The 24088-nt window shown below is 41.7% G+C and overlaps 1 protein-coding gene across 1 annotated transcript in view; it reads right to left on the minus strand.

Moving 5' to 3' along the window:
• spock1 (SPARC (osteonectin), cwcv and kazal like domains proteoglycan 1) overlaps window positions 1-24088 on the minus strand; it is a gene marked incomplete at both ends in the record, with an annotated part of 83236 nt that overhangs the window by 8787 nt on the left and 50361 nt on the right. The window contains 4 exons of the mRNA XM_079168080.1: window positions 6100-6220; window positions 9138-9270; window positions 12280-12394; window positions 23241-23321. Coding sequence (XP_079024206.1) covers window positions 6100-6220; window positions 9138-9270; window positions 12280-12394; window positions 23241-23321 — 450 coding nt within the window. The remainder of the gene's footprint in view (window positions 1-6099; window positions 6221-9137; window positions 9271-12279; window positions 12395-23240; window positions 23322-24088) is intronic.

Consider the following 24088-nt stretch of genomic DNA (forward strand, 5'->3'; position numbering starts at 1 on the left):
ACGCTGCGCCGAACCCCGTCCATCGCACTCATCTCATTTTACCCTCAATCAACATCAACTAGATTTGGTTGGGCTCACCTCCACGCATAGCACTGGACTATTTTGAAAATGAAAAAGTGGATTTTTTCTATGATTTCAAAGTGGATTTATGAATCATCAGCTATAATGATATCCTTCGAAGGCGAGTCAAAGTGAAAATATTTAATGTCTGTGTGACTCCGAGATGATTCATTATTGATGATTCCTAATAATGAAAAGCTACAGCTATATAAATTCACATTACATTCAGCACTTCTCTACAATCATGTCACTAGATCTACAGTCTACTATGAAACTCATAAAATGCTGCGGCTTATGTGATATTTTTATCGAACCGATACTTAAGATGTATCTCATGTAATGAAACCATCATACCAAAATGTGCCATACCCAGCAACATATCAATCAATACTTTATTCATCATTAGGTTTGTCAAAACTGTGAGTTTAATTAACAAATGATGTCCATCCTGTTTATTGGAGATGCATCCTCTTTGACCCCTTTTAGTTTGGCACAAATATAAAGCAGTCTAGCTCCATCACCAGATGTGCTTGTGACTGCCATTAGTGATTGAGTGCAACATTGCTAAATTACATATGGTGACAATCCCTCAAGGCCGGTTTAGGTCGTGAGATAAACGCGGGAGGTGGTGGAGGAAGATGACACTTTTTAACAAGGTAACAGAAGGAGATATGAATGAACTGAGACAGTCAGATAGGAGAGATGAGGAATATAGAAGGTCAGATTTATTAAAAAGATACAAGGGTATGTTTGATTTTCTTTGCCTCAAGCTATCAGCTCTTCAGAACAATCTGACTGGCAGTGAGTTAAGGTTATCCTAGATAATGATCAGTAATACACTGTGAGCACGGACAGGGAGACAGGTAGAGTTATGAGCGAGACAGGTACAAAGAGAGAGCCAGAAACAGAACCAGTTGGAGTTTTAGGGAGTGAGACTATTTTTGTAAAATGACCAAAATCAAATTTTAACCAAGTTCCTGCCTTTTGAATCATTTGTTGTTAATGATAATAACTTGGATGCAGGTCATATCTTGTTGGTGCTGATAAGGAAATGGATACGACCAAGAACAGAAAGTCCTCAAACGTAAACACAAATTGTCATTGTTTTCCTGAACAGTTACAGATGACCACTTCAAAGGCAAATGCTTCACTGAGCTGCCACGTCTCTTGTTAAAGGCACCGCTAAGGCTGTTTACACTTCTGCTATGAAGGAACTGATATTTTGAAGCTGTCAGCCATCATTAATTTTATTATTTACACCTGTGCTTTTCCTACTGTGATATGTGAGTGATATGTGAGTTGTTAGTTAAGACACAGTAGAGGGATAATTAGGCAAAATAAGTGAAAACACCTGTGCAGGTAAACAATGGTTGTTTAGTGCCATTAAGGTTTGTATTATCTTAGGCATCAAAAACTATTTTGGTCAATTAATTAATTGTTACAGTGGGAAAATCCCCCCCGTCCCTGCATTATTCCACAGAGGTTAATAACATTTCCATCCTTGTAGTTACACCAGATAAACAGCCTAAACGAGCTACTTTTGCTGTGTTACATATTTAGTATTTGGAGCAGTTCGTTAACAAGTGAAACCAGATACAAACAGCGTACAGCTCCTTTCATATCAGAGGAGTTGGCTGCATTGGTGTTGATATTGGATTCATTTATTTAGAACAGTGCTAGCAGCAATAGTGGCTTAACAGCCACTTTATTGTCGGTTTGTTGACTGTAGAAACCGTTTTTCCAACTTGGCTGGTCGTCATTACAGTCCGAATTATATGATGTGAACATACCGTGGTTAAAGACACTGTTGTTAGGAGAAGGGACGCAAACAGTAGTCTGGTGCCAAAACTGAATGCCCAACCGCCCACATGACAGCCTCGCTAAGTGGTTTTACATCACCATAACAACGTCCGGGCAACACATGGTAGCTTGTGAGGAAACCGTAAACATTGTTTGTTTTAAGTGCAAATGACCACTGCAGCTTTTTTTTTTTTTTTGTTTTGTGAGGAAAGTCTCAAGAGGACATACTAAAAATGCTCCACAGTTGCTCTTCACACGAGTCAGCACTCTGGAAAAAAATGCCCCAAGCAATTGGCAAGTGTTAGGAGAGGATAGGAAGTGTGGAGGCAGAAGAGAGGAGAACACAATCTGTCCTCCTGTGTGCTTTCCATGGAGCTGTGAGACAGAATTGCCAGGGAAAATTGTGTTCAGCGAGGGGATTAAACCCATTCCGCCTCTAACAGTTCCCTTTGGACGTTTAGTCAAAGTCTTTGTTTGACATTAGCTGGAAGAAAATTAACTATAAGTGTTAAAAAAAAATGTCTTTGACCACAACAAGCACAGCCTCAACTCACAATCACCAGCAAGATTGCTTTGTGTGAGTTTGAGTCTTTGTTTTATGTGAGAGTGATGATGTTCAACGTCAGCAGTGCTGCCTCGGGGATGAATGACAGATCAAATTAAATCTCAGGGCCTCTGTGTCAATGTGTTAACCTTTGCTGATAAACAGACAAACGGCACCAACGGAGTTTTCTGAGCAAATCAGGTTTATGTGATCATTAACAAAGATCTTAATTAGTCATTAAAACAAAGATTAAACCAAATATCAATTAACATCTACAATTAACCTATAATTATGGCCTAATCTTTGGTAATTTGCAAATTTCTCACAGTTCCAGTTTCTGCCTCGTGTCTTTGTAGTTTTCAATACAGTCGAGACTTTGCAGGATCCATTTGTGCCAATATGACCCAATGTCAAAAGCTAAGTAAAAGGGATGAACTCTATTTGCAATATTTGCATACAAATGTGAGACAGACAATAAAAAATGGAGGTGGAACTTCAACCTAACGCTGTAAAACGATGGATTGGAGGCTTGAGACAGAAAATAAATGAGCAACAGATAGAGATGGGAGGGTGGGGAGATGTGTGTGACACACAGGGACACGTTCCCCACACACCCACTTACACTGTGAAAAATAAAGGTTAGCAGTGCAGTTGAGGCAAAGGAACTCAAAAAGTATACTTGAAGCCTCCCTCTTTGCCTCGTCAAATAAAAAACAATATTCACCCTGCACTCCAAATAAACAGCATACTGCAACACACGCACTGTAACAGCTCTTCAAGTTTCTTGAGTTATGTCTTCCCTGTTTTTCAGAGCATGTCATTTTTGGGTTTCCCGTTTCCTTTTGTCATTCACCTCTTTCTCTCGTTTCGTGTAGCTCCACTTCCTGCCCTTGTGTGTTTCCCGCCAGTGTGATTACCTTTCCCCGCCCTGATCAGCTTCACCTGTTCCCAAATACCCCTCTTCCTTCCTCTCTTTGTGATCTTCGTTACCTGATTTTTGACTTTGCTTTTCCTTGACTGACTTTTGCATCACCCCTGTTTGGGGATTTATTTGCCTGAACCTCTACTAGTAAAGACTGTTTTTTCTTATCTTAAATCGTGCATTTTAGTCTTTTTTTATACGCAAATCAGCTATTTTCAAGGTGTTGCATCGCTTTCTTTCTTCTTTCTGTCGAAGCTGGAGACTCAGTGCTATCTTTGACACACAGTAGTGGACCATATTGCAGTACATACTCTGCCTCAGCATGATAGTTGGCTCTCATGGCAGAGACTGGTTGTCTTCCTCACAAGTTTTATCTTTGAATATTAATAACAAAGTCCTGTGAAGAAAATGACAATTAATAAGTGTCCAAAAAACCCTATTCACCCCTCACTAGAGAGTATTAGGGTCTGTTAAATAAAGAGTAGGGAGTGAATGAGGGTTTGATTTCCAACACAGCCTTGACCACACCCTAATCAGTGGAGTCAAAACAGGTGTTATCAATCAGGCTAACGACCTGCTTTGCCTTCACGGGTTAGTTTACCTGAGAGCTGCCATGTGTGATTCAGTGACGATTTAACCACCACGGAGTAGAAACACATATTGGCATTTCCTCTTCTTGTGCCTTAATGAATATAATATCTTGCACTGTGATGCCAGTGATATCAATGTGCTTGATAATCAAAACACAAGAGTACTACGGATGATAATGTACATGAAAATATCAGAGCTCAGTGGCCTCAGCAAAGCCTCTGCTGCGAGGATGTGACAGAATATGCTATATATGGATGTCTGACAAACACCCTATATGAATACTTTTGCTTGATTTACAGCTCAGTGCCACTTTAATTTGATTAGCTCTGCCTGTCTAGCTTATTTCTTCTGATGTCAACTCACCATGACACTTACCTCATCTGCCCTCCACACAGATGAGCTTACACACATGCACACACACACTTCTCTTATTCCAGCAATGTGAAATGGGTATTTAACAGCATTCTTAATTGTTCTTTGTCACGGTTATTTTGATATTAAAGGTAATGTAATCAAAAACGATATATAGTATATATTTATTATCAAGATATATAATTAAAAAGGCTATTGTCCAATCGCTAAAGATATATTTACATATTGTCCAAATCCATCTGATCTTCTGAATCTCCAGTGTAAAAGCCAGTTTGCAACAAACCACCGCTGTGGCGTGGAAACACAACAACCCGGTTTAGTGTAAAAGTGATGCTTATGGAAGTGGCTGCAGACTCAGATGTTGTGTGAACAGAGATATTATTTACCAGTCTGGTTTGAATGCGCAGGCCAGTTTGAACCTGTGGCTGTCAGTAAACATAGGGGAGTGATCGCACATACCCAACTGTTGCAATCTTTTGGCTGTTACCATAGGAACACAATCTGACACACACACACACACACACACACACACACACACACACACACACACACACAAACGCAGTGTTTTCCTCACCTACTGCCATCTCCATCTGTTTACCATTTTGTGTTGCTGATCTAATGAGAGATTCTATCATCCCTGCTATCTCTGAATGCACAAATATTTGGACCTGCTATCTCACTGGTAGTCTGAGGACAGACTGTACTGAAAGTACACAGACAGTCGTGAGAAGAAGATCCAGAGAGAGAGGAAATAGGAACATGAGGGAAGACTAAGTTTCAACTGAAAAAAAGTGAATGTTGACACCGTCCAAGATCTGGAAATGGATTATCTTTCTCGTCACACAAACTGTTCTCTCCCAGAGTCAAGCTCTTAGCCGACGAAACACATAATTATAGTTTCTATTGAACAAAGATGGGGAGGAATTAATTAGGCGGCGGTCACGTTGGTAAAACACAGCATCACTCTCTGTTTCCTCCATCATTCAGGCTTAAATGGATGAAGGAGAGAATTAGATAACACAGGGAGCCGTCATTAATTAGCAGACACATTTCCTTTGTATTGAATGTGCCTGATGAACCTCGGGATTCTTATAAATGCTTCCTAATCAGAGAGTAATTAGAAATGACTTATGAGGGCAGAATATGTGCATAATGAAATATTTCATATTCCGACCGGATAGATGGATGGATAGGTAGATAGACTGACAACACACACAAGCACACAAAGTTAAACCATCCCAAGACTCGGCCATCTGGGAGAGAGGAAGCCCGTTACAATAACAATCCATCCTTTTCAGTGCTGCTTTCCTTTAGATTGCATTTCTCCTGCAGAATCTCTCCATTCATCTACCGAAATCCTATTTTCATGACAAACAATAAGACACACACACTCACTCCATCACCGCTCCCTGTAGCTGTCAGAAAACGGGTAGGGCGGGGCGCTGGTGGGATGGGAGGGGAAGAAAATAACGTGAGAAAGGGGAGAGGTGACAGGAAAGGAATGGAACAATTTGAGGGATTGCCAGTGAAAGTGTGTGTGTGTGTGTGTGTGTGTGTATCTGATGCATCCACCTGAACTGAAAGTGATTGACAAGCTCACATCAGATGAAATGGAGGTGGAGAAGAGGAATAACTATGTAACAGCCTAAGTAACTATGCAATAGCCTAAATGACAAGTAATTTGACTAAAATCCATAAACATCTCTGTGTGTGTAATCAGCAGGATGGCTAGCGAGAGAGCTAGCTATCGGAAAGACAATGTACTGAGTAACTCCGTTTATTTACATGAACATAGAGCTACAGTACTCACCAGCCTTTTCAGTCTTATGTGGCGGTTTGCTGAGCTCCTGACCGGGCAAACAGGGACACAGTCCGTCACATTTTACTGAGATCGTCTTCCCAGACAGGCAGCTCTGGAACTCCAACTTACACTGTGAACAAAACAACACAAACATGAGTAATGGAGGTTTCATTTGAGAAACTCCCGGACTCTGAAGGTCTGGGAACTCCACATATAGACACACAAAGACTTAGAGAGTTCTAGGTCTGTAAACACAGTGGTATAACGTCCTCTGTGGCTCTGGAGGAGCTCTCTAAAGTCTAAGAAAAGAATCCAGATGATGTCACCACAGTTACACCACAGTAACATGGAGTGTATGGAAAACTTTATTGGAGTTGAAAAAGGAAATGTTTCCACCAGGTACTCCAGATCACAATATTTCCTTTTTGCTCTTTGTTGAATAATTTATCTTGCACCTGGCCAAGCACAACTATGCAGACTAGTGTTTTTGGAATATGACCCTGGCAGAGACTAAAAGTCAGAATATTTTGGGGCCACTGCTGCAGCCATTATAACATATTCAAATCTGCCTTACTTTATGAAAGCAGGACCCCGTTATAAAAAATAACCTATAGCACAGATAAGGACGAATCATGAATTCTGGACACTTTATTTACAGGATGTACAAGTATGTTATAACTGTGCTGTAATTACAACCGGACAAGAACTTTGAATTTCAAACTTTCTTTGTTGAGCTGATTAAGGGAAAGATTTGCTGAGACAGGATTGGTCATTTATCTTCGATGAACAGATGTGTCCATTAGGCAGCCATGTAGACACACCATTAGACAGAGAGATGGCCAGTGGCATTCTATTATTAACTGCAGTACAAACCTAATGCAATGCAAAACAGCAAGATGGACTACTTTAGAATGTAATTGAACAGTATAAATCTCATTTCAGGTAAGTGAGGGGTAAGAAATAGTTTAGACTAGTTGGGGGGAAAAAAAAACAATTACAAGATCCTTCTAAGAGGAATAATGATAACTGAAATGAGTTATGTAAATTCTGTTTGCGAGATGATGACGACAGGTTGTGTCAGGGTGAGACCATGACCGTGCATAAACATCTTTATACATATCATGCATCACACACAAGCTTAGCCGTATCCTGCAGCACTTTCATTTCCTATGTTGTAATTCAAATCCATCATTTCCTCCCTGTCGCCTCTTTGATAGCGCTGCTAATGTCGCTTAATGAAATTTGTTGACAAAGGAACAGCGCTATGTCCTGTTCTCAACATATTGAATCAGCTGTCTGGGGAGGAGGAGAGAGAGAGAGACAGAGAGAAAGCCCAGGGAATGGATGACCTCCCAGAGTCACTGTCAGCACACTGAGAGGCCCCATGAATCTTTATGCATGTCTCTCTCCAGGGGTTAATGTGGTTTTGATGAAACAGTGTTTTAACACCTGACTCGGTGGAGTAAAAACAAAGGAGTAGAGGAGAGGAGAGGAGAGGAGAGGAGAGGAGAGGAGAGGAGAGGAGCAAAGAGGAGAGGAGAGGAGAGGATGATTTAAGAGGAGGGAAGTAATGGACTAAGCTTAGTGGGCTGAAGCCTCTCAGGAGATAAGAGCACTGTCCTCTTAATAGGATATTGAGTGTGTGTGTGTGCGGTCACGATGAGGGAGGCATGTAATGCAATAATAAAACATGAATAAGCTTGAGACCAGCAGCTCACTGGTGAGCAGAGTTTAGGTTGAGCCACAGGGACCCATCACTCCACCAGCTAACTGAACCCCTCTAACTAAATTACCGCAGCGACCAGAGGGACATCCCAGCCCTGCCCTTCCTTTTGTTCCTCCTCTTGTTTCTCCTTCAATACTTCTCCTGCTCAGCACAGCTTCAGGCACATAGGTCATTAGGAAAGCCTGAATGTCCTGACTTCCTCATACACTAGGCGATTCCCAGTCAACACGTTGTTTCATACCTCTGGGTGGGAGGCTTAACCTTGGAAACTAAACTGAAAACAACATGAACACCAAATGTCTGGAAGTCCATTCATTTCCTGCAGAGCTGAGCTGAAAAAATACGGATGATGTGTGGCTGGACATCAAGCTCCCCCAGCAAAGGAAACATGACCGCTGTTGAACTCAAAGGTTTGCTTTTATTGATTCTGTCTCCTCGGACACTACTGTCGCTGCAATTATTAAATAATACTGAGCAAGGGACAGTGTGCAGGTGTGCTCATAGCTCATAGCTCGCTCTACTTTGACAATGTTCCTGTCACAACGACTTTGATTGAGCTCAAAAGATGTCTTATGATGTACATTTACATGAGGCTCTTGTGTATTGAATTGTGCTTCACCCCTTACAACCAAAATTATGAATGTGGATGTCAATAAGAGTCCAGAGGACAGACCCACAATGCTTCCCTTCTTTATGTCTTTTCTTTTCCAGCCACCTACTTTTCTTCTTCAACTCCTCAATCTGAACTTCTTCTGCTCATTTCCTTCCTGCCTTTCCTTTTTCCTCTATCACGACCTTGTGAGTTTGTGGCTATGCGTCATGTTATGTAGCTGAGAGTGAGATTATGAGCGGAGGTTAGCAGGTGGAAATGGGGCTGTGTTCAGGTGAGAAGATAGAGGTTGAAAAGCTTTTCCAAATTGTCCTGAGGTGATTTTTTTTCGAGCTGCCGGAGAGACCTCTGATGGCTGACCCTGTTCCCAGTCATGCATAATCGAAATGCACAGCTGAAACCAACACAGTGGAGGAGGACAGGAGTCAGTATAGGAGAAAGACAGGGAAGCAGAGTGACAAGGTGATGCCAGATTAGGATAATTAAAATATAATCTATCAAGCCTTATTTAAGGCTCTTTAAGTGGCTCTTTGAGTGCTGTTGTATGTCTTGAAGCAATCCTGTCCTTGTTTCTATGGTTAAAGATCAACTGGATTATTGAAAGAAAATCTGCTGAAAAACTGAAAAAAAGACACACTTTTGAAAAAGTATAGAGAGGAGAAGAAGAGTGAGACACTTAAAGAAAGATAATCAAAAAAAGGGATGTCTCACCCTGGAGGAGTAGGCGTGTCCATCAGATCCACACACAGGATTCGACTGGAGCCCCAAGCAGAGCCTACATTTCCCATGAGCACCAGCTTCAAGCCTGTGCTTGTGGCCTGCACCGCTTTTCCTGGGTTTCACACTGAACGAGAAGAGACACATTTAGATAAATCATGAATCATAAAATTACTCAGTGAAACAAAGATGAGGTCTCTTACACATGGAAACACAAAACAAACAATAATATCTACAGTGCTAGAGCCAAAAGCTTTCTAGTCTAGTATATATTACATTCTAACTTCAACATTACTCTGATACATTAATGTGTGGGAGAAAATTGAAGAGCAGTAATAACTTTCCAGGCAGGAATATTATCCAATCTAGCAGGAGTGGTTCTCTAAGCAGAAAGTTTGGAACGTGTTTCTGGTTGTCAGGGTCAGCTGAAGCAGAGCGAATCCTGATTGGTCCATTGAGGCCTTTTCAATAACGAGCGTAATTGCGTTTGATACAAATTTTCTATCTAAGTGCTCTCACTGAACACCAGGTTGCCTCCTGATCCATCCAGCAGAGATGGAATTGCAGCCAGCCAGACCCTTTACAGAGAAACTAATGTGTTGACAACGAATCATGCAGAGTGAACATCAACTACTGAAGTGACCAGGTGGAGATTCCAAAGTCAAACACACTCGTTCACATCTACGCTCTAAACGCTGAATCTAACAACTCCCACATGCTGTCTCGTTTACTGCTGGAATACTGATTTATTCATGACATTTCTGTCTGCTCGATTGGCGATAGACACATCTTGAGCACACACACACACACACACACACACACACACACACACACACACACACACACACACACACACACACACACACACACACACACACACACACACACACACACCTATTCTTATATTAACAACAGCGGACTATTAATCTACACCAACAGTGTGGACCACTGTGGACCACGAAATAAAAATGCAAATATACTTTTATATCTACTATGTATATTTAAAAAATAAGTCAGTCAGTCCCTTGAGAGACATATGCTCTATAAAACTAGAACGTTAAAATCCCAGGCAGTGTGTCAGCCGCTTTGTTGGTTCTTTAGAAGTGCCACACTCACCGACCGAGCCATAATCATTGCTACGGCAGATTAGGCATGCACACTGCACTGATAAATGCAACAGTGCTGGCAGATAAGGTAAGATGGAGGCACAATGAATCTTGTAAGTTGATGTTTAAGATATTTAACACCTGATTTACCTCCCCATCAAATCCCATGCGTCTCCTCCTCTCCAAGTATTCTCTGCATGAATGCAATGAAACACCAGAATGTGTTTAAGTCATTGGTGTTGATTGGAAGTGCAAGATTGGGTTGGCAAGGAGAATTAGCGCATGCTGGAAAATGATTCCCTGATAAGAGTCAGCTACAGAGAGACGAGGGGTCAGACGTTCTACAGACATACTAGCTTCAAACAGAAACTAGAAAGTGATATATCTTTCTCTCCCGCATAAACCACTGGACTTCAACCCCCTGCTGAGAGTTTCCGTGTTGCTATAATCTGGAAAGGCTCCGATTTTAGGGCCTACAGCCGCCTCACAGCAGGACAACGGTGCATACCAATTAACACTGCAAGGCTCCATAATATTTTTGAATTATAGCCGGATGGTAATGTAGATGTCCAGGCCGGGAGCCAAACTTTATGGCCCAATAAGGGAAGTCAAGAAGTCTGTGCACAGCTATGTGAACTTCAAGAAGAGAAGGTTATGCTTGAGACTTTTGTTATGAGTATGTATAGTTATAGTAAAGAATGAAAGTCATCTGTTTGAGGATTTTTTGTAAACACAACAGTAATACCAAGGCATCTTCTAAAAGTTAATGTTGTAAGCAGTGACTATAAACATGCCGAAACAAAGTTTACATAAAACTGTATTTATTAACATCTGTTTGCAAATGTCTTGAAAGCAACAAAGTTTGGATCGTCTCTCTCAGAGGACATGTCATTGGTCTTGTGCCAATTACTGCAACTAATTAATATCATAATCCAAAGCTTCAGTGATATCAGGAAACACATATTTTAGGTGAATAGTTTGACTTATTAAGCAGCAAATAGGACTTGTAATTGATGCAATGCATAAAAACAACATTAAAACCAAGAAAGAACTAATGACTTGAAGAAATCAATTAAACCCAAGAAAGAGACAAAAAGCAATCAAACGTATTTTGGGGGAAATGCTTCTTGAACTGAAAAATTGAAAAACCTCAAAATTGGCAACATGACAAGGTTGAAAACACAAACAAATTGGGTGCTGACAGAGTCCAGAGAGCAAACAGATCGTTTGATTAAAATGAATTGGTGTTGAGAAAACGTGTCACTGAAGCAAATTTTATTCGTCGACACTGTTAACACACAAAACACAAAATGTAACTTTATTGCATGCTTCTGTGGTGCAATTTGTCTTACGTGCCCTGAGGCTCCTTCAACGAAAGAGAACGTCTTGGGTCAAAGCAGCCAGAACTTTACTGTTTTGATGTTCTTTTGTAGATAAAGCTGAAGCTGAATCAACCCTAATGTTGTGTTTGCAGCACTCTTTAACCGCTCAGAAAATGTACTTAAAAGAGGCCTAAGCAATAGTTTATGCCTTCCGCACCCAAACAAATGCACCCCTCCAGATTTACCAGCCCTCTGGCTCCCACTGCCTTTTCCTTTATGGATCCATGGCCTCTCCCCTCTTTTGCACGAGCAAGAACGCCCTCTGTTGCTGTGTTGTGTGTCTCAGCCCAAACTATTTTGTTTGGTAGCCAGGGGCCGTGTCTGAACACCAGACTTTGTTTTCAGCGCACACACAGACAGAAATGACAGCCATAACGAGATATTCATTTTTTGGAATCGACAAAAAGCGTATTGGATTAGAATCGCTGACTCCCCCTTTAAAATTGCTTTATCGTCTTGATACTTCATGACTGCTTGGGTGGCATCTACTTTTTTTATAGCATTGCCTTCCTGACATTTCACCCGAGTATATGATGGGAGGAGCAATGGATGAGTGATTAGTGAACGGCCCGCTGTACTGAGTCACAGTACCAATGATAACAAAAACCATGGGTTAACACACTAAAGTGTCACATTACTGGTTCTTACCTGTGAGTTGGCTGCTTGTGATTGGTGCAGATGGCTGTCTGGTAGTCATGGCTGACACACACCTTGTGAGGAGGGCAGCGCACCTTCAGACAGGGGTCCTTGGTGGCGTCTGGACCTACGGGGAGAGATCAGGAATAAACTTAATCTCTGAGCTGCAAAAACAAGTCAGCGGAAACATTCACAGCAGGAGAATCAGCACAATGTAGTGCTGAAGTAGATGCAGGAAAACATCAAGCTTTTGGTTTTCCAGCTGGCCGTTTGTTACGTTCTAGTAACTGAAGCAGGAAGAAAAATAATGAGTTGGAGAAAAAAGACGGAGAAGAAGAATGGTAATAGGTATGAAGTAAACGTTTGAGTTTTCCGCAGTGTGAGCTTCCTAATGAGAACTATTTTCTCTGAGCGTCAACCCCATCTTTTTCCAAATCAATCTCCACAGTGACATTATTGCCGTGGCAGCCAAGCACAGTTGGCTGTTATCCAGGGTGACAAAAGATCAAAGCAGCTCATTGACTCGGGGCATTGTGTCATTTCACACTAGGCTAACAGCACAAACCAACTTTCATTTGACAGACAAAAGAAAAAAAAACGGAAGAGGTGAAAAAGACGCAACGGCAGTAAAAGAGAGAGACGAGAGCTTTTTTTTCACCATCAAGGACCACACCATAACTCTGTGGGTTTAATAAAATGGTATCAGGTGTTGAGGATGGAAGAATGGATGTGAGGAAGGAGATGGACGTGGAGGAGGAAGGGGACCATTTTGGTCAGTCATGGACAGATCTATTGAAGAAGAAGAGGACACTCACTGAGGGAGATCCATCTCAGGAGTTTAGGAGATTAAAAATAATCAACAGACCGACATAGAGCTGAGGTGAACATGAGCTTGACAGACTTTATTGAGATTGTTTGATGAATGTAGGAGCAGTAGGCCTGAGATGACCAATGACCAACGACTTGAGTGGTTTGATCTGAGATACCCAGTCTGGCTGCTGTGGAAACTATGTGGAAGAAATGGCTCCAATGGTGTTGTATTCAAAGTATTTATCCTGTTTTGGTAAGAAAGAGTGCGGTGAGTCTCACAGCAACACCACATGTTGTTTTACGCTACAAGTCTTTTATTGTCACGTTTAGCATGTCCAACAACACTGAAGTCTGTCACTCCCCTTTTTAAGAACTAACTCCTCCACCGTGCAGTCGCTTTCAGTCATACATGTTGTTGCTGTGCATAACTATATGACGTCATTACCTCAACAAGTCTAAATATTGCCATCATCACAATATGATTTTTTTTTTATCATATTAAAAATGATACCAGTATTATCGGTATGTATGGCAACCCCTAAACTGTATCTACACTGACTGATTAAGGCTCCCAGTCTGTCTGTGAGCTGAACTGTTTCACCAAAGGCAGATTCCCTTTACTCACTTGCAAGGGTATGTGGGGAAATAAAATCGATGAATCAATGCATCCAAACACTGTTGTTCCCTTCCTATGGAGCCTACATGAAAACAGTTTCGGTCCAGTAAGTTTCTGCTGTCAGTCAGCCTGATGAAGGCAGTTTAGCCAGCCGCTGTCCACTCAGCTCCCCAGGAGCTGCTGCTTACAGACGGCAGAGACCGTGTGGATTGGAGAGAAATTCTCCCACACTTTGGAGGTTTTCCATCATGACTGTCAACACCGTCATCGTGCAGCAACTACCACGTCTAAATTCATCGGCAACCAATTTGTTCATCGTTTTTTGTCGACTACATTGACTATTCATTGAACCCCTACATAGGAGTCTGAACGTAAACTGTAGATGCGGAATGTAGCATATGAGAGAGTCAGAAGTATGAATGTTGCTGTCAAAAACATTTGGGTACCAGGGAAGGATCGGGGAGGCATTGGGGAGAAGGGTGAAAAAGTATAGACTAATAGGACATGAAGGTAGGAGCTTTGGTTAGCCTGTGGTGAGGCCCCTTGGGTTGTTGGGTGGGGCTCTCGGGTTGCTGTGTTGACTGAGAAATATTGGGAGGAGCAGAGGCCGTATTGATTTGTACAGCTGAGGGAAGGGATGGGAGTATGAAATGCTGTGTGCGCACGGGGATTTTGTGAAGCCTGTGAACACAGGGAGGAAAAGAATGAAGAAATAAGCTGAGAAAGGTCAGCGGTGGCTGCTCCACAGAGAGAGCAGAGAGGGAACAGACGACCTGCCCCCTGCTATGACGAGAGGCTTGAAGCCGGCTCTTGCGACTATGTCGGCCCACGACTCTTGGCTCTCACAGACGGAGGAAAGGAAAGACTCTAGACTGGTGGTTATGGTGACCCTGTCACCAAGCTGATGTAAGAGATCAAAGACAAAGTGGGTATTAAGTCACAGACAGAGACCACATCCTGTCACCACAGTGAACGAACTAAAAACGATTTCAAATCCAAAGTTAATTAGGACTGAGCACAGAGTGTACAGATCAAAGCCTATGCGTCACGTACAAGTCATTAGCACGTGGCTACTAACATTATATAACGACAGTGGCCTTGTCTCCATTAGGGGCCTAATGGCTGGCGTTTGAGCCACAGCTGGTGTTTGCTGTGAACATCAACTAGTTTCTGACCTGATCACACACACACACTGCGCTGCAGTTCACATGCTGGTTTATCAGCGTTAAATCAGAGAGAGAGAGAGTCATGCACGATGGCAGTTCTTTTGTCTCCACTTGCAGAAAGGCTGTAATCTCAACAACCATCAAAGAATGAACGAACACCTACACATATCAGCTCTTAACATACATAACTTTGAAAATATCTGGAGCTGTCAATGCACGTGAGAGAGCTTTCTTTATCTTTATGAATGAACACACACAATAAAGATAGTGACTGTTAGATAGTCTCATGGGAAGCGCACTTTCCACATCTGTCATAACTGAGCACCACACTTGTTTCCTTGCAATTCTTTGTAACACACACACACACGGATACAAAAACGCATTACAAGCCCGCGTGCCCTCTCATATTCTCCAGAATGCCGAGAGATGATCTGTCAACCTTCCTCCTGATGCCTGTCTGATCTGTGTGTTTCTATCGCCCGCTTATTTGGGCCATGTCCTCACCTCCATCTATCAGTGCTGCAGGAAATTCATCTTATTTCACTTCGCTGCAAAATGACTTTATCACCGCGAGGAAATGAGAGATGAAGGGAGAGCGGAGAGGAGGCGTCGAGGAAAAAGGAGGCTCGTATCTGGTTAACGGGACTGGAGGACAATTTAGGATTAGCGCGTGACCTCCGCTCACAGACAAATTGGAAATCAGACACACACATACAAATGAGCAGGTCAGTTTGTGCGCCTACACACAGAAGTACAGAAAGCGCCGCATGTAGATGATTACACAGATACTTTCTCATAAACAGCAAAAAGAGACAACGCCTCTCTGAATGTAAAATAGTTTTCAGCTGACGTGATTTGAAAGTGTAAGGTATCTATGAAGAGAGGGGAGGAGAGGAAAAGAAAGGAGCGAAAAGAAGAGAAAAGAGAAGGAGGGGAAAGGAGAAAATGACAGGATGAAGGGGGGGAGGAGGAGGCAGGGAAGAGAGGTGAATGGAAGAGTGTAGGGTAAAAGAGAGTTTTATCCATCTATTTAAAGCTCGAGTGAGCAGCATTGCCGGTTAAACCAGCCAATCAATTGTAATGCAGAAGCACTGCAGCACACTCTTGCCACCTCTCTTTCACTTTCCTCCAGACCAGTCTCTCACCTGCTTTTATTCCCCTCCCTTCTTTGTAATCTTAAGTATGACATTATTCTCATCCGTGTTTGTGTGTGTGTGTGAATAAGACAATATTCATTAGGAATACAACTTGACACGCCTATTGCATATCCATTCATTCCAAAGTGCCAAGTAAAACACATTTTCACACTCAAACCCACATTTTTACCTTGAAAATGTTATTGATTTATGTAAATGAACAAGCTTGTCTGTTGCTGATAAGATGTTGCCAAATGTACAAGTGTGAAGGATTTGTATGTGTGTGTGTGTGTGTGTATGCGTGAAGTAAATATTATGATTCTTCATCAGAGACTGCTTAACAGAGAAACTGTGGAGACGCAGTGCTTTGAAATTGGTAGGTGATAAAGGAGGAAATGTGTGTCATGTGTGCATTCTCTATAATGTTACAGCTACAGTTTGTGAGGACGAACAACAGCTCTACACATGGACACCACTACCAATTAGTGTAACTGACTGGTGACCCCTGGATGCTGTGCTACCAGTCTGTAGGAGTGAGACAGATGGAAGAGTTGACAGAGTAGCAAGGGTACAAGACAACAGCAGATCATTAACAAGTGAACAGAAACGTCCTCAGACTGAATTCAAAGTGGGCACATTTGCACCTCTCTATCTCTGAAACTGACACAGTTTACAAACAGATTTTGCGGCGTAAGATCTTTAAAGTAATATGTATTTCAGTCAGAAACCATTTGAACCAATTTGTTGTAAAATGCTCTTTAACCCTGTGAGACCAGCAGGATCGCCGGCGACCCCGACCAACGATCCCGACCAACGATCCCGACCAACGATCCCGACCGACATGTCTTTAAGAAGCTGTAGCGGGCTGCATTGGTATGTTATGCCAGCTTGTCGGGAAGGGGCCTTAATAACTTAGTAAGAAATATTCACAGGGCCAAGATATGTGAATGAAAATTGCATTCATGTGTGATGATCTTAATCCCCATCGTAGCCATTTCACATAGAGAGACCATTTTTTTAAACTTGACGTCACTGTATAAAATGACCTGTTGTGACCTCTCGGATAATTACAGCTTCATTAGACTTAAAAACCACAAACTAGAGACCATGTGCTCTAGGTCTGAGGATGTATGGCTTTCCTAGGTATATTGGCAATAAGGGAGTTTCTGAACAGTTTCACAATCACCGAAAAAATGCAATTCTCGCAGAATACTCCAAATGTCAAAAGTTTTAGATATCAAATAACAGAATGGATTTTTCTACGGTGTTGTACAAGTCCTAGTGTCTAAATGTGGTATTAAGGGGTTTTTGATCATCCAAAAATTGCTAAGCCCTTTTACTTTTTCCGAAACTATTTCAATTCAATAGTTCATTTTTATTTCTGATTTATGACTAGAACAACTTGACACATACTGCTGAGCTGCATATCAAATGAATCTTCAGCTTCCCAGCTTCCACTTCTATGTGGCATCTACTGTTGACCTGCTATCTCCTCCTAAATAGACAAGAAAATAGGTCTGTGTGAATGTTGGTCTTTAAGTGTTGATGAAGCTCTCAAATAATCTGTAGTTTTTGACATCTGTCAAAGGACTGATATTGTAGAGTGCAGCCTTGGGAGAGTTTTACAATCAGGCTTTTAAAAAAAGCTGTTGACATGGACACCTCATGGCATTTCACTGCTGTGTTGCAGCAGGCTTTGGAAGTGCTGCTGCTGCTGCAAACGCAGCATCATCCCAGCTACCATCTGGTCAGATCTGCTTTTATATACTGGGGGGGAATCAATATACTTCATGGTTGGTAGCTCATGCTCAGTGAGTACAGCAAGAACATAAAAGAAGATATATTCCCCGCTGAAATCAAAAGTGGTGCTGCTTCTTAGGAATCTATCTAGCTAAACATGAAGCACAAAGTCATTTTCATTAAGCTCATGTGAAATTATGTCCATATACAGTGTGTATCTGTAAGGGATGTAAAGGGACATGTGAAGGTATATGGTTTTAATAAAAGTCTCACCAGCTCTCCTCACCATGTCTCAGCAACCATGGCTTTGTTCCTTTGTGCGTCTAGGTTTGGCTGTGTTACAATAAACTGTCATTCTGCCCTCGCTCTGCCTTCCTGCCATTACCACAGTGACACTGCTGCTCTTGCTCTATTGTACCTCCATTTCCCTAACAGTGGATGAAGTAGGTTCATTGACTTCCATCCCTTTCCTCTCTCCCTCCATCCCTCCAAGTCCACAGCTCAGGGAGCCGAGCTGGAAACATACCGTTAGAATAATGTTATTCACTTTAGTTAGTTCTGATGCAGCAATTATTTGACTTGATGTCCAAGCTTTCAAACAATGGATATTTGATTTTGGCATGAAAATAATTTGTCATGGCAGATTGGCTGATTCACACACTTGACCTGACAGTTTCGCAAAATAGTAATACATACCCATGTGTAGTTTTTCAACACATATGTTAGACTGTACGTCCAACAAAGTGTTTCTGGTCCCTTTGACTACTGAGGAAAGTTGTAGCGAAGACTGAAAGTTGTGTTTTTGTGATTGAATTACAATCAGTGTTTTTTAAATACTCTCAATTGGATACTGTGGGGGGAATTTCAGCGTGCATTACTTTGTAATTCACAAGGTCATGGTTTGATTCATTCTTTCACAGGGAAAATGTAGAACCAGTCTACTGAATCACTTTTAATTGCATTAGTGTGTCAGTGTTGCTGCATTGTTGAACTGTTATTCATTAAGTCAAGTTGCACTTCTGGCGGTTTATAGTCTAAAATGTGCTCCTTTAAAACATTCCTGTATGATCCAACCCTGCACATAACTCCCAGCCATTTAATTGCAGCAATGCGCTTTATACTTGAAGCTGTAACATTTTATGACAATTAAAGTTGACAGTAAATTGCCCCACTCAACCACTTTTTTGTCTCCTCAAGAATAGAATTGTTCTCCCTCTTTCTTCCACCCTTAATGTTCCTGATGAGAAAAGTGTCCGGAGAAGAGAAGGGTAAGATAAAACACTCTTCCTGTGTCCTCTAATGCTGGACGGAGGCCAGAATGGAATGCAGTGATTGGATAATAAAGATAGTCAGAGTCCAATAGAAGAGACCACATCGCCAACAAAATCTGTCCGAGAGAAGAGGGTGACCTCAAATGAATTGCTGCTGAGCTGGACATGGGTCAACGGGGTGTTTTTCGTAATCTGTGTGTATGGGTGTGTGTGCTCCTTTATCGTCACTGTGCTCCATTGCTCTCCCCAGCCACTGCTTCTAATAGCAAGTCAAATAAACACGTTTTAAATTAAATAAACAAGAGCTTCAACAATCATTCACAGAGGACGGATCCCTGACTGTTATTTGAAAAAAATGAGCATCTCTTTCAGGCTTTGATAAACTAATTAAAAAGGTGTTTCTTCCCTTTCACCTGAGGGGCTACAAAGAAAAAAACAAGAGATGGAGAAAGAGAGGGAGAGAACAGAAAGACAAACAGATCAGGAGGAAATAAAACCCCTTCTCTCTCTGCTTTGTGATCGTTCCTCTGGGTCTGACTGTTTGGCCTACGAGAGGCACTGAAGCGATGGATGACAGCGAGGAATGATGGAAGGATGAAAGCACAGAGAGGGCCTCGGGGAGGACGCAGTGATAGAACGGGTTCACCATCCATAAAATGAATTATTGAAAACATGAGAAAATCAAATTATCATGGATGGAACTGAAATAGAGAAGATAAACAGGCTGTATCGGTTTGAATGTCAGAGAAGAAGCTGCAGTGGCTTATATCTGGAGAGGGAGGAAGACTATTGACTATCGCCTACAATGAATATTCATCACTGCCACACAACCATTATACACACAACAGCACATGCACACACATACTTTATTGTGAAGAGCCCTGAGACAGTATGTTTGTGAGGCTGTTGCTGGCAGCGTAGCATTTTTAACGGAACAGTATAAAAGTACATAATCAAAAAGCCTTTGAAGACGGCTTCAGAGCAAAGGAGCAGAGATGCATGTGTACGCAATAGAGCATTCATTTCAGGTGGAAGCCGCTAGTTTAAAAAAAAGATTGTAAATAAACTGTTCCGCTTAAAGTGTGTTTATAATTCTAATCATCATCATGGAAAACGGACTCAGCGGAAGTCAAACAGAATTTGCATGAAATAGGCTTGTTTAGAGGCAACAGGCACACACTCAGAGAAACACAACGGCAGAAACGAGCTCCTGATAACAGCCAGTTCATCCAGGTACAAGGTCTTCATCGAGGCAAACGGGTCAGCGTATGTGGTATGCAAAGTGGTTCAATTCAAAACTGATGGGATACCTGAAATTCAACAATCATATCGGTCTTCTTCGGAAACGCTCACCCAGCTTTTGTCTCATTTCACTGTGTGTGTGTGTGTAGGATAATTTCAAGAGTCCATTTGTGAAAAAGACTGAAGCTGTGAGTCACACCTCATTCGTGTGAATATGCTGCAGTGTTTGTGCAGTCTGTGTTTATTTGCCCCAAACAGCCTATGCACCTTGTCCAGAAGTTCGCTGTAAGCTAGCTAACAATGGACACACTGACTGTGTATGTGTGTGTATGTGTGTGTGTGTGTGTGTGTGTGTGTGTGTTGGCCTCTGACTGATCTAAGAAGTCACCAGAATCTTCACCTCTTTCGGCAACCTTCCTCCAATCGATTAAAGCTACTGGATTTTTGTCTAGTTGTTAATGTCAGGGTTAGAAGTGAATGGCCTGCAGCTGTGCAGGAGGAAAAGGTTTTATTTTATTTTTATTTTGCACTTGTACAAAGTCTAGTGGTCTATTTTCTTTCTTTCTTTCATAAATGACCATGTGTTGCTGCCAGACAAGGAGTTTGTATCAGTTTGACCTTTAGTCCAATTCAGGAGAGGTTACAATGAAAGACCACACGCTTGACACACAGCCTGATTCTTTGTCTCATTGACATTGTCTCTTCCTCTTTTTCCTCTGTCTTTTCACACACACACACACACACACACACACACACACACACACACACACACACACACACACACACACACACACACACACACACACACACACACACACACACACACACACACACACACATGCACAGGTGGATGACAGATCTGGCCTCTTGTCTCACCTTCAGTGTCAGGGATAATTAAATGTTTTTGCTCTGTCCTAGACTGAGGCATTCATTAATCTGAAGCTGAAGGGTGTGTGTGTGTGTGTGTGTGTGTGTGTGTGTGTGTGTGAGAGAGAGAGAGAGAGAGAGAGAGAGATCATGCATGAGAATGAGTATCAGAGCCTTGTATCTCTTCTACTGTACCTCCATCTACTCTCCTCTCCTGTTATTATCCTCTCCTATTCACTATATAAATCATACTCAAAAAAAATATGACAAACCATTAGATCACCCTTTTACCTAAAGTGTGACAAATAGGAGAAAGACCAGACTATATTCATTTTATCTAGTTTAAAAAACCCTTTTCAATCTCCTCTTTCTTGACAGGTTTTGTGCTGATGTGAACACAATATGCCCCCAGCAGGACTCCTACACCACACCACATACTAGAGAGTGGAGAGTGAAATGACACAACACGTGATCAGAAATCTCACATTTAGCTCCATTTAAAAGGGAACAAATGAGTACGGTTTGCTTAGCACATGTGGGCTCAACACCAGTGACTCACTTTGTTTCTACATGAGCTTTTGACATTTCTGACTTTCACCACTCACTGCCTGACAGGTTCACTTATTTTTCGGATCAAAAGCATGTGCTTCAATTTAAATCTTTGAATCTTTGAATGGCAGATCTCTATGAGACATCATAATTCCGTGTTCCATCAGAGCTGATAACAAGAGAAACTTGTAAATAACAAAACCTTCACCCCAGACCACAACATCTGTGTTTGAACTGACTCCGGCACATGAAGAGGCTCAGGGAAAGAGACGCTATTTATTCAGGCTGAATCTCACAGCGGCACAATATGGCTGCGGCTCTTTTTGTAGATTCATAGGCTTTGATACTGTGGATTACTGTATGTTACCATGCAGCTTATCTCCCATTGAATTAGATCAAAACATGTGTAATTGGTTTTGTAATTACCTAACGAACAGAACACAATGTCTGCATCCGTCGCATTTATAATTTGCATTTGATTTACCAATCGGTTCCGCATTTAGTTTTCCATTTGCCAACTCATCAACTGATTTAAGCAGTAGTCTGGAGCCTTGTTGTGGCTTCAACCAGGATTCACCAACGTTCAATGGCGTTCAGGTAAGTGGACACGAGAGCCGTGTTAAATCAGTCTTGTGTTTTCCACCATGACACAGAGTACACAGGGGAGGGATTAATGAATCCATTTCATATCACCTTTTAGTAAATTATGTTATTCGAATTAATTATGAATCACAGTAGATCGATTAGTCAGGCTGAATGCTAAAAAAACAACCTAAATATATGCGGTGCTGTATATATAAAAATATGATGCCCACATGCATAAATATTTACTCTTATAGCGAGTACACAAATAAAAGACATAAACTGAATATAAGTAAGTCAACTGCATACATTTTCCATATACTGCAGAGTTCAATTGAAATGTTACCCGTGGTAATTTAAAGCAATATACAGGATTTCAGCCCACTACACCCACGTTTGCTTGTTAAAGTCTGCTAAGCTGCGAGCACAAACACCAGAAGTGACAGGTATTCTGCTGTGTTCTGAAGAGAGAAATCTTTACCCGAGTACATCACTGCTCACTTGCCATATCTCAAATTACAATATTTGCGTTAGCCTGCACTGACAGACCATGGTGTTCGTACTCAGGCTAACCCTGGAAATAGCTCCATGTTACTGACGGGGCTAGCTTTGATCATCCTGTGTGCATTCGCCATGCTCTATCTGGTTCAGGCGACGAGCTGCGAGCTTGGTTATCTCTCTCTTCCACACTGTCATCTCTGCACACAACCTGAAACAGCGTGGATAACTAATTGTGCTAAACACTGCTGTATTATATCCACTGTTTTATAGGATCTGCAGCTGAGACGGCAGCGCAGAATAATTTAAAGTCAGTGTAAATGAATTCAGCATTCTGTTGTGAAACATCAATGACCGGCTATAAGAGTATTTCTTTCTCATTAAACCTGGTAATCTGCAATGATCCGAGTCTCACTATTATAGGACAAATAGGCCTAAATCCGCACTGAGATAGCCCAACAACACATAGATATCAGAAATATGTTGCCGAACTCACCATCCTGGACTGTCTTCTTGGCTGAGCTAGAGGGAACTTTAGTTCCCGGGTCTCCATATCTGCCAGGTTCAGCCTCTCCCTCTAGAGAAAGACATTCAAAAAACCCCCCGCAATGATTAGAATAGTTAACACATGCTTAAAATAATAGTTAAACATTTTGTGAAAAATACTTATTTGTGTTGGAAGATTGATATGCTATGTCTGTGCATTACTAGATCTGGAGTCAGGAGCCAACTTAGCTCAGTATAAATACTGGAAGGAAGCGGGAACAGGTTAGATCTCTTTTGTTTAATCCGGAGACTAACACTAATGTAAAAACTATAATGTAACGTCTCTCTTGGTTGCCTTGCGCCACTGCGCCACTGCGCTTGGCTGTTGTTAAATAGTTAAATGTCACAGCTCTCTAAAAACCTCGAGTTGTTAGGTTACTGTTTTTGTACGGATTAAATAAAAGAGATAAAGTTCATTACTATGGTTTAGAGCTGCTGGCTTAGTTTGAACTGTAGTGAGAGCCAAGCTAGCTGTTCAACTCTACTTCCTGTCTTTACTAAGCTAAGCTAATCGCCGCCGGCATCCAGCTCTGTACGCCTACTTAATGCCGAGACATGTGAATCACTTTTCTCATCTAACTCAGGTCCCCAATTCACAATTCGTTTTGATATGAAGCTTTTAATATCCTGAAAGACGGACTTAGCGGTGCTGCAAAGTGACACAAACATTATTTTTCTCGTCTGGAAGGAATAATCATGGCAGCATCACCGAGGAGCGGAAAAACAAGTAGAATCAGCCAAGGGAAAGCACAGTAATGCACCTATCCATCTTAATACAAAAACACTAATCCATCCTCC

Source organism: Pholis gunnellus, assembly GCF_910591455.1.
Source record: "Pholis gunnellus genome assembly, chromosome: 10".
NCBI classification, from domain to species: domain Eukaryota; kingdom Metazoa; phylum Chordata; class Actinopteri; order Perciformes; family Pholidae; genus Pholis; species Pholis gunnellus.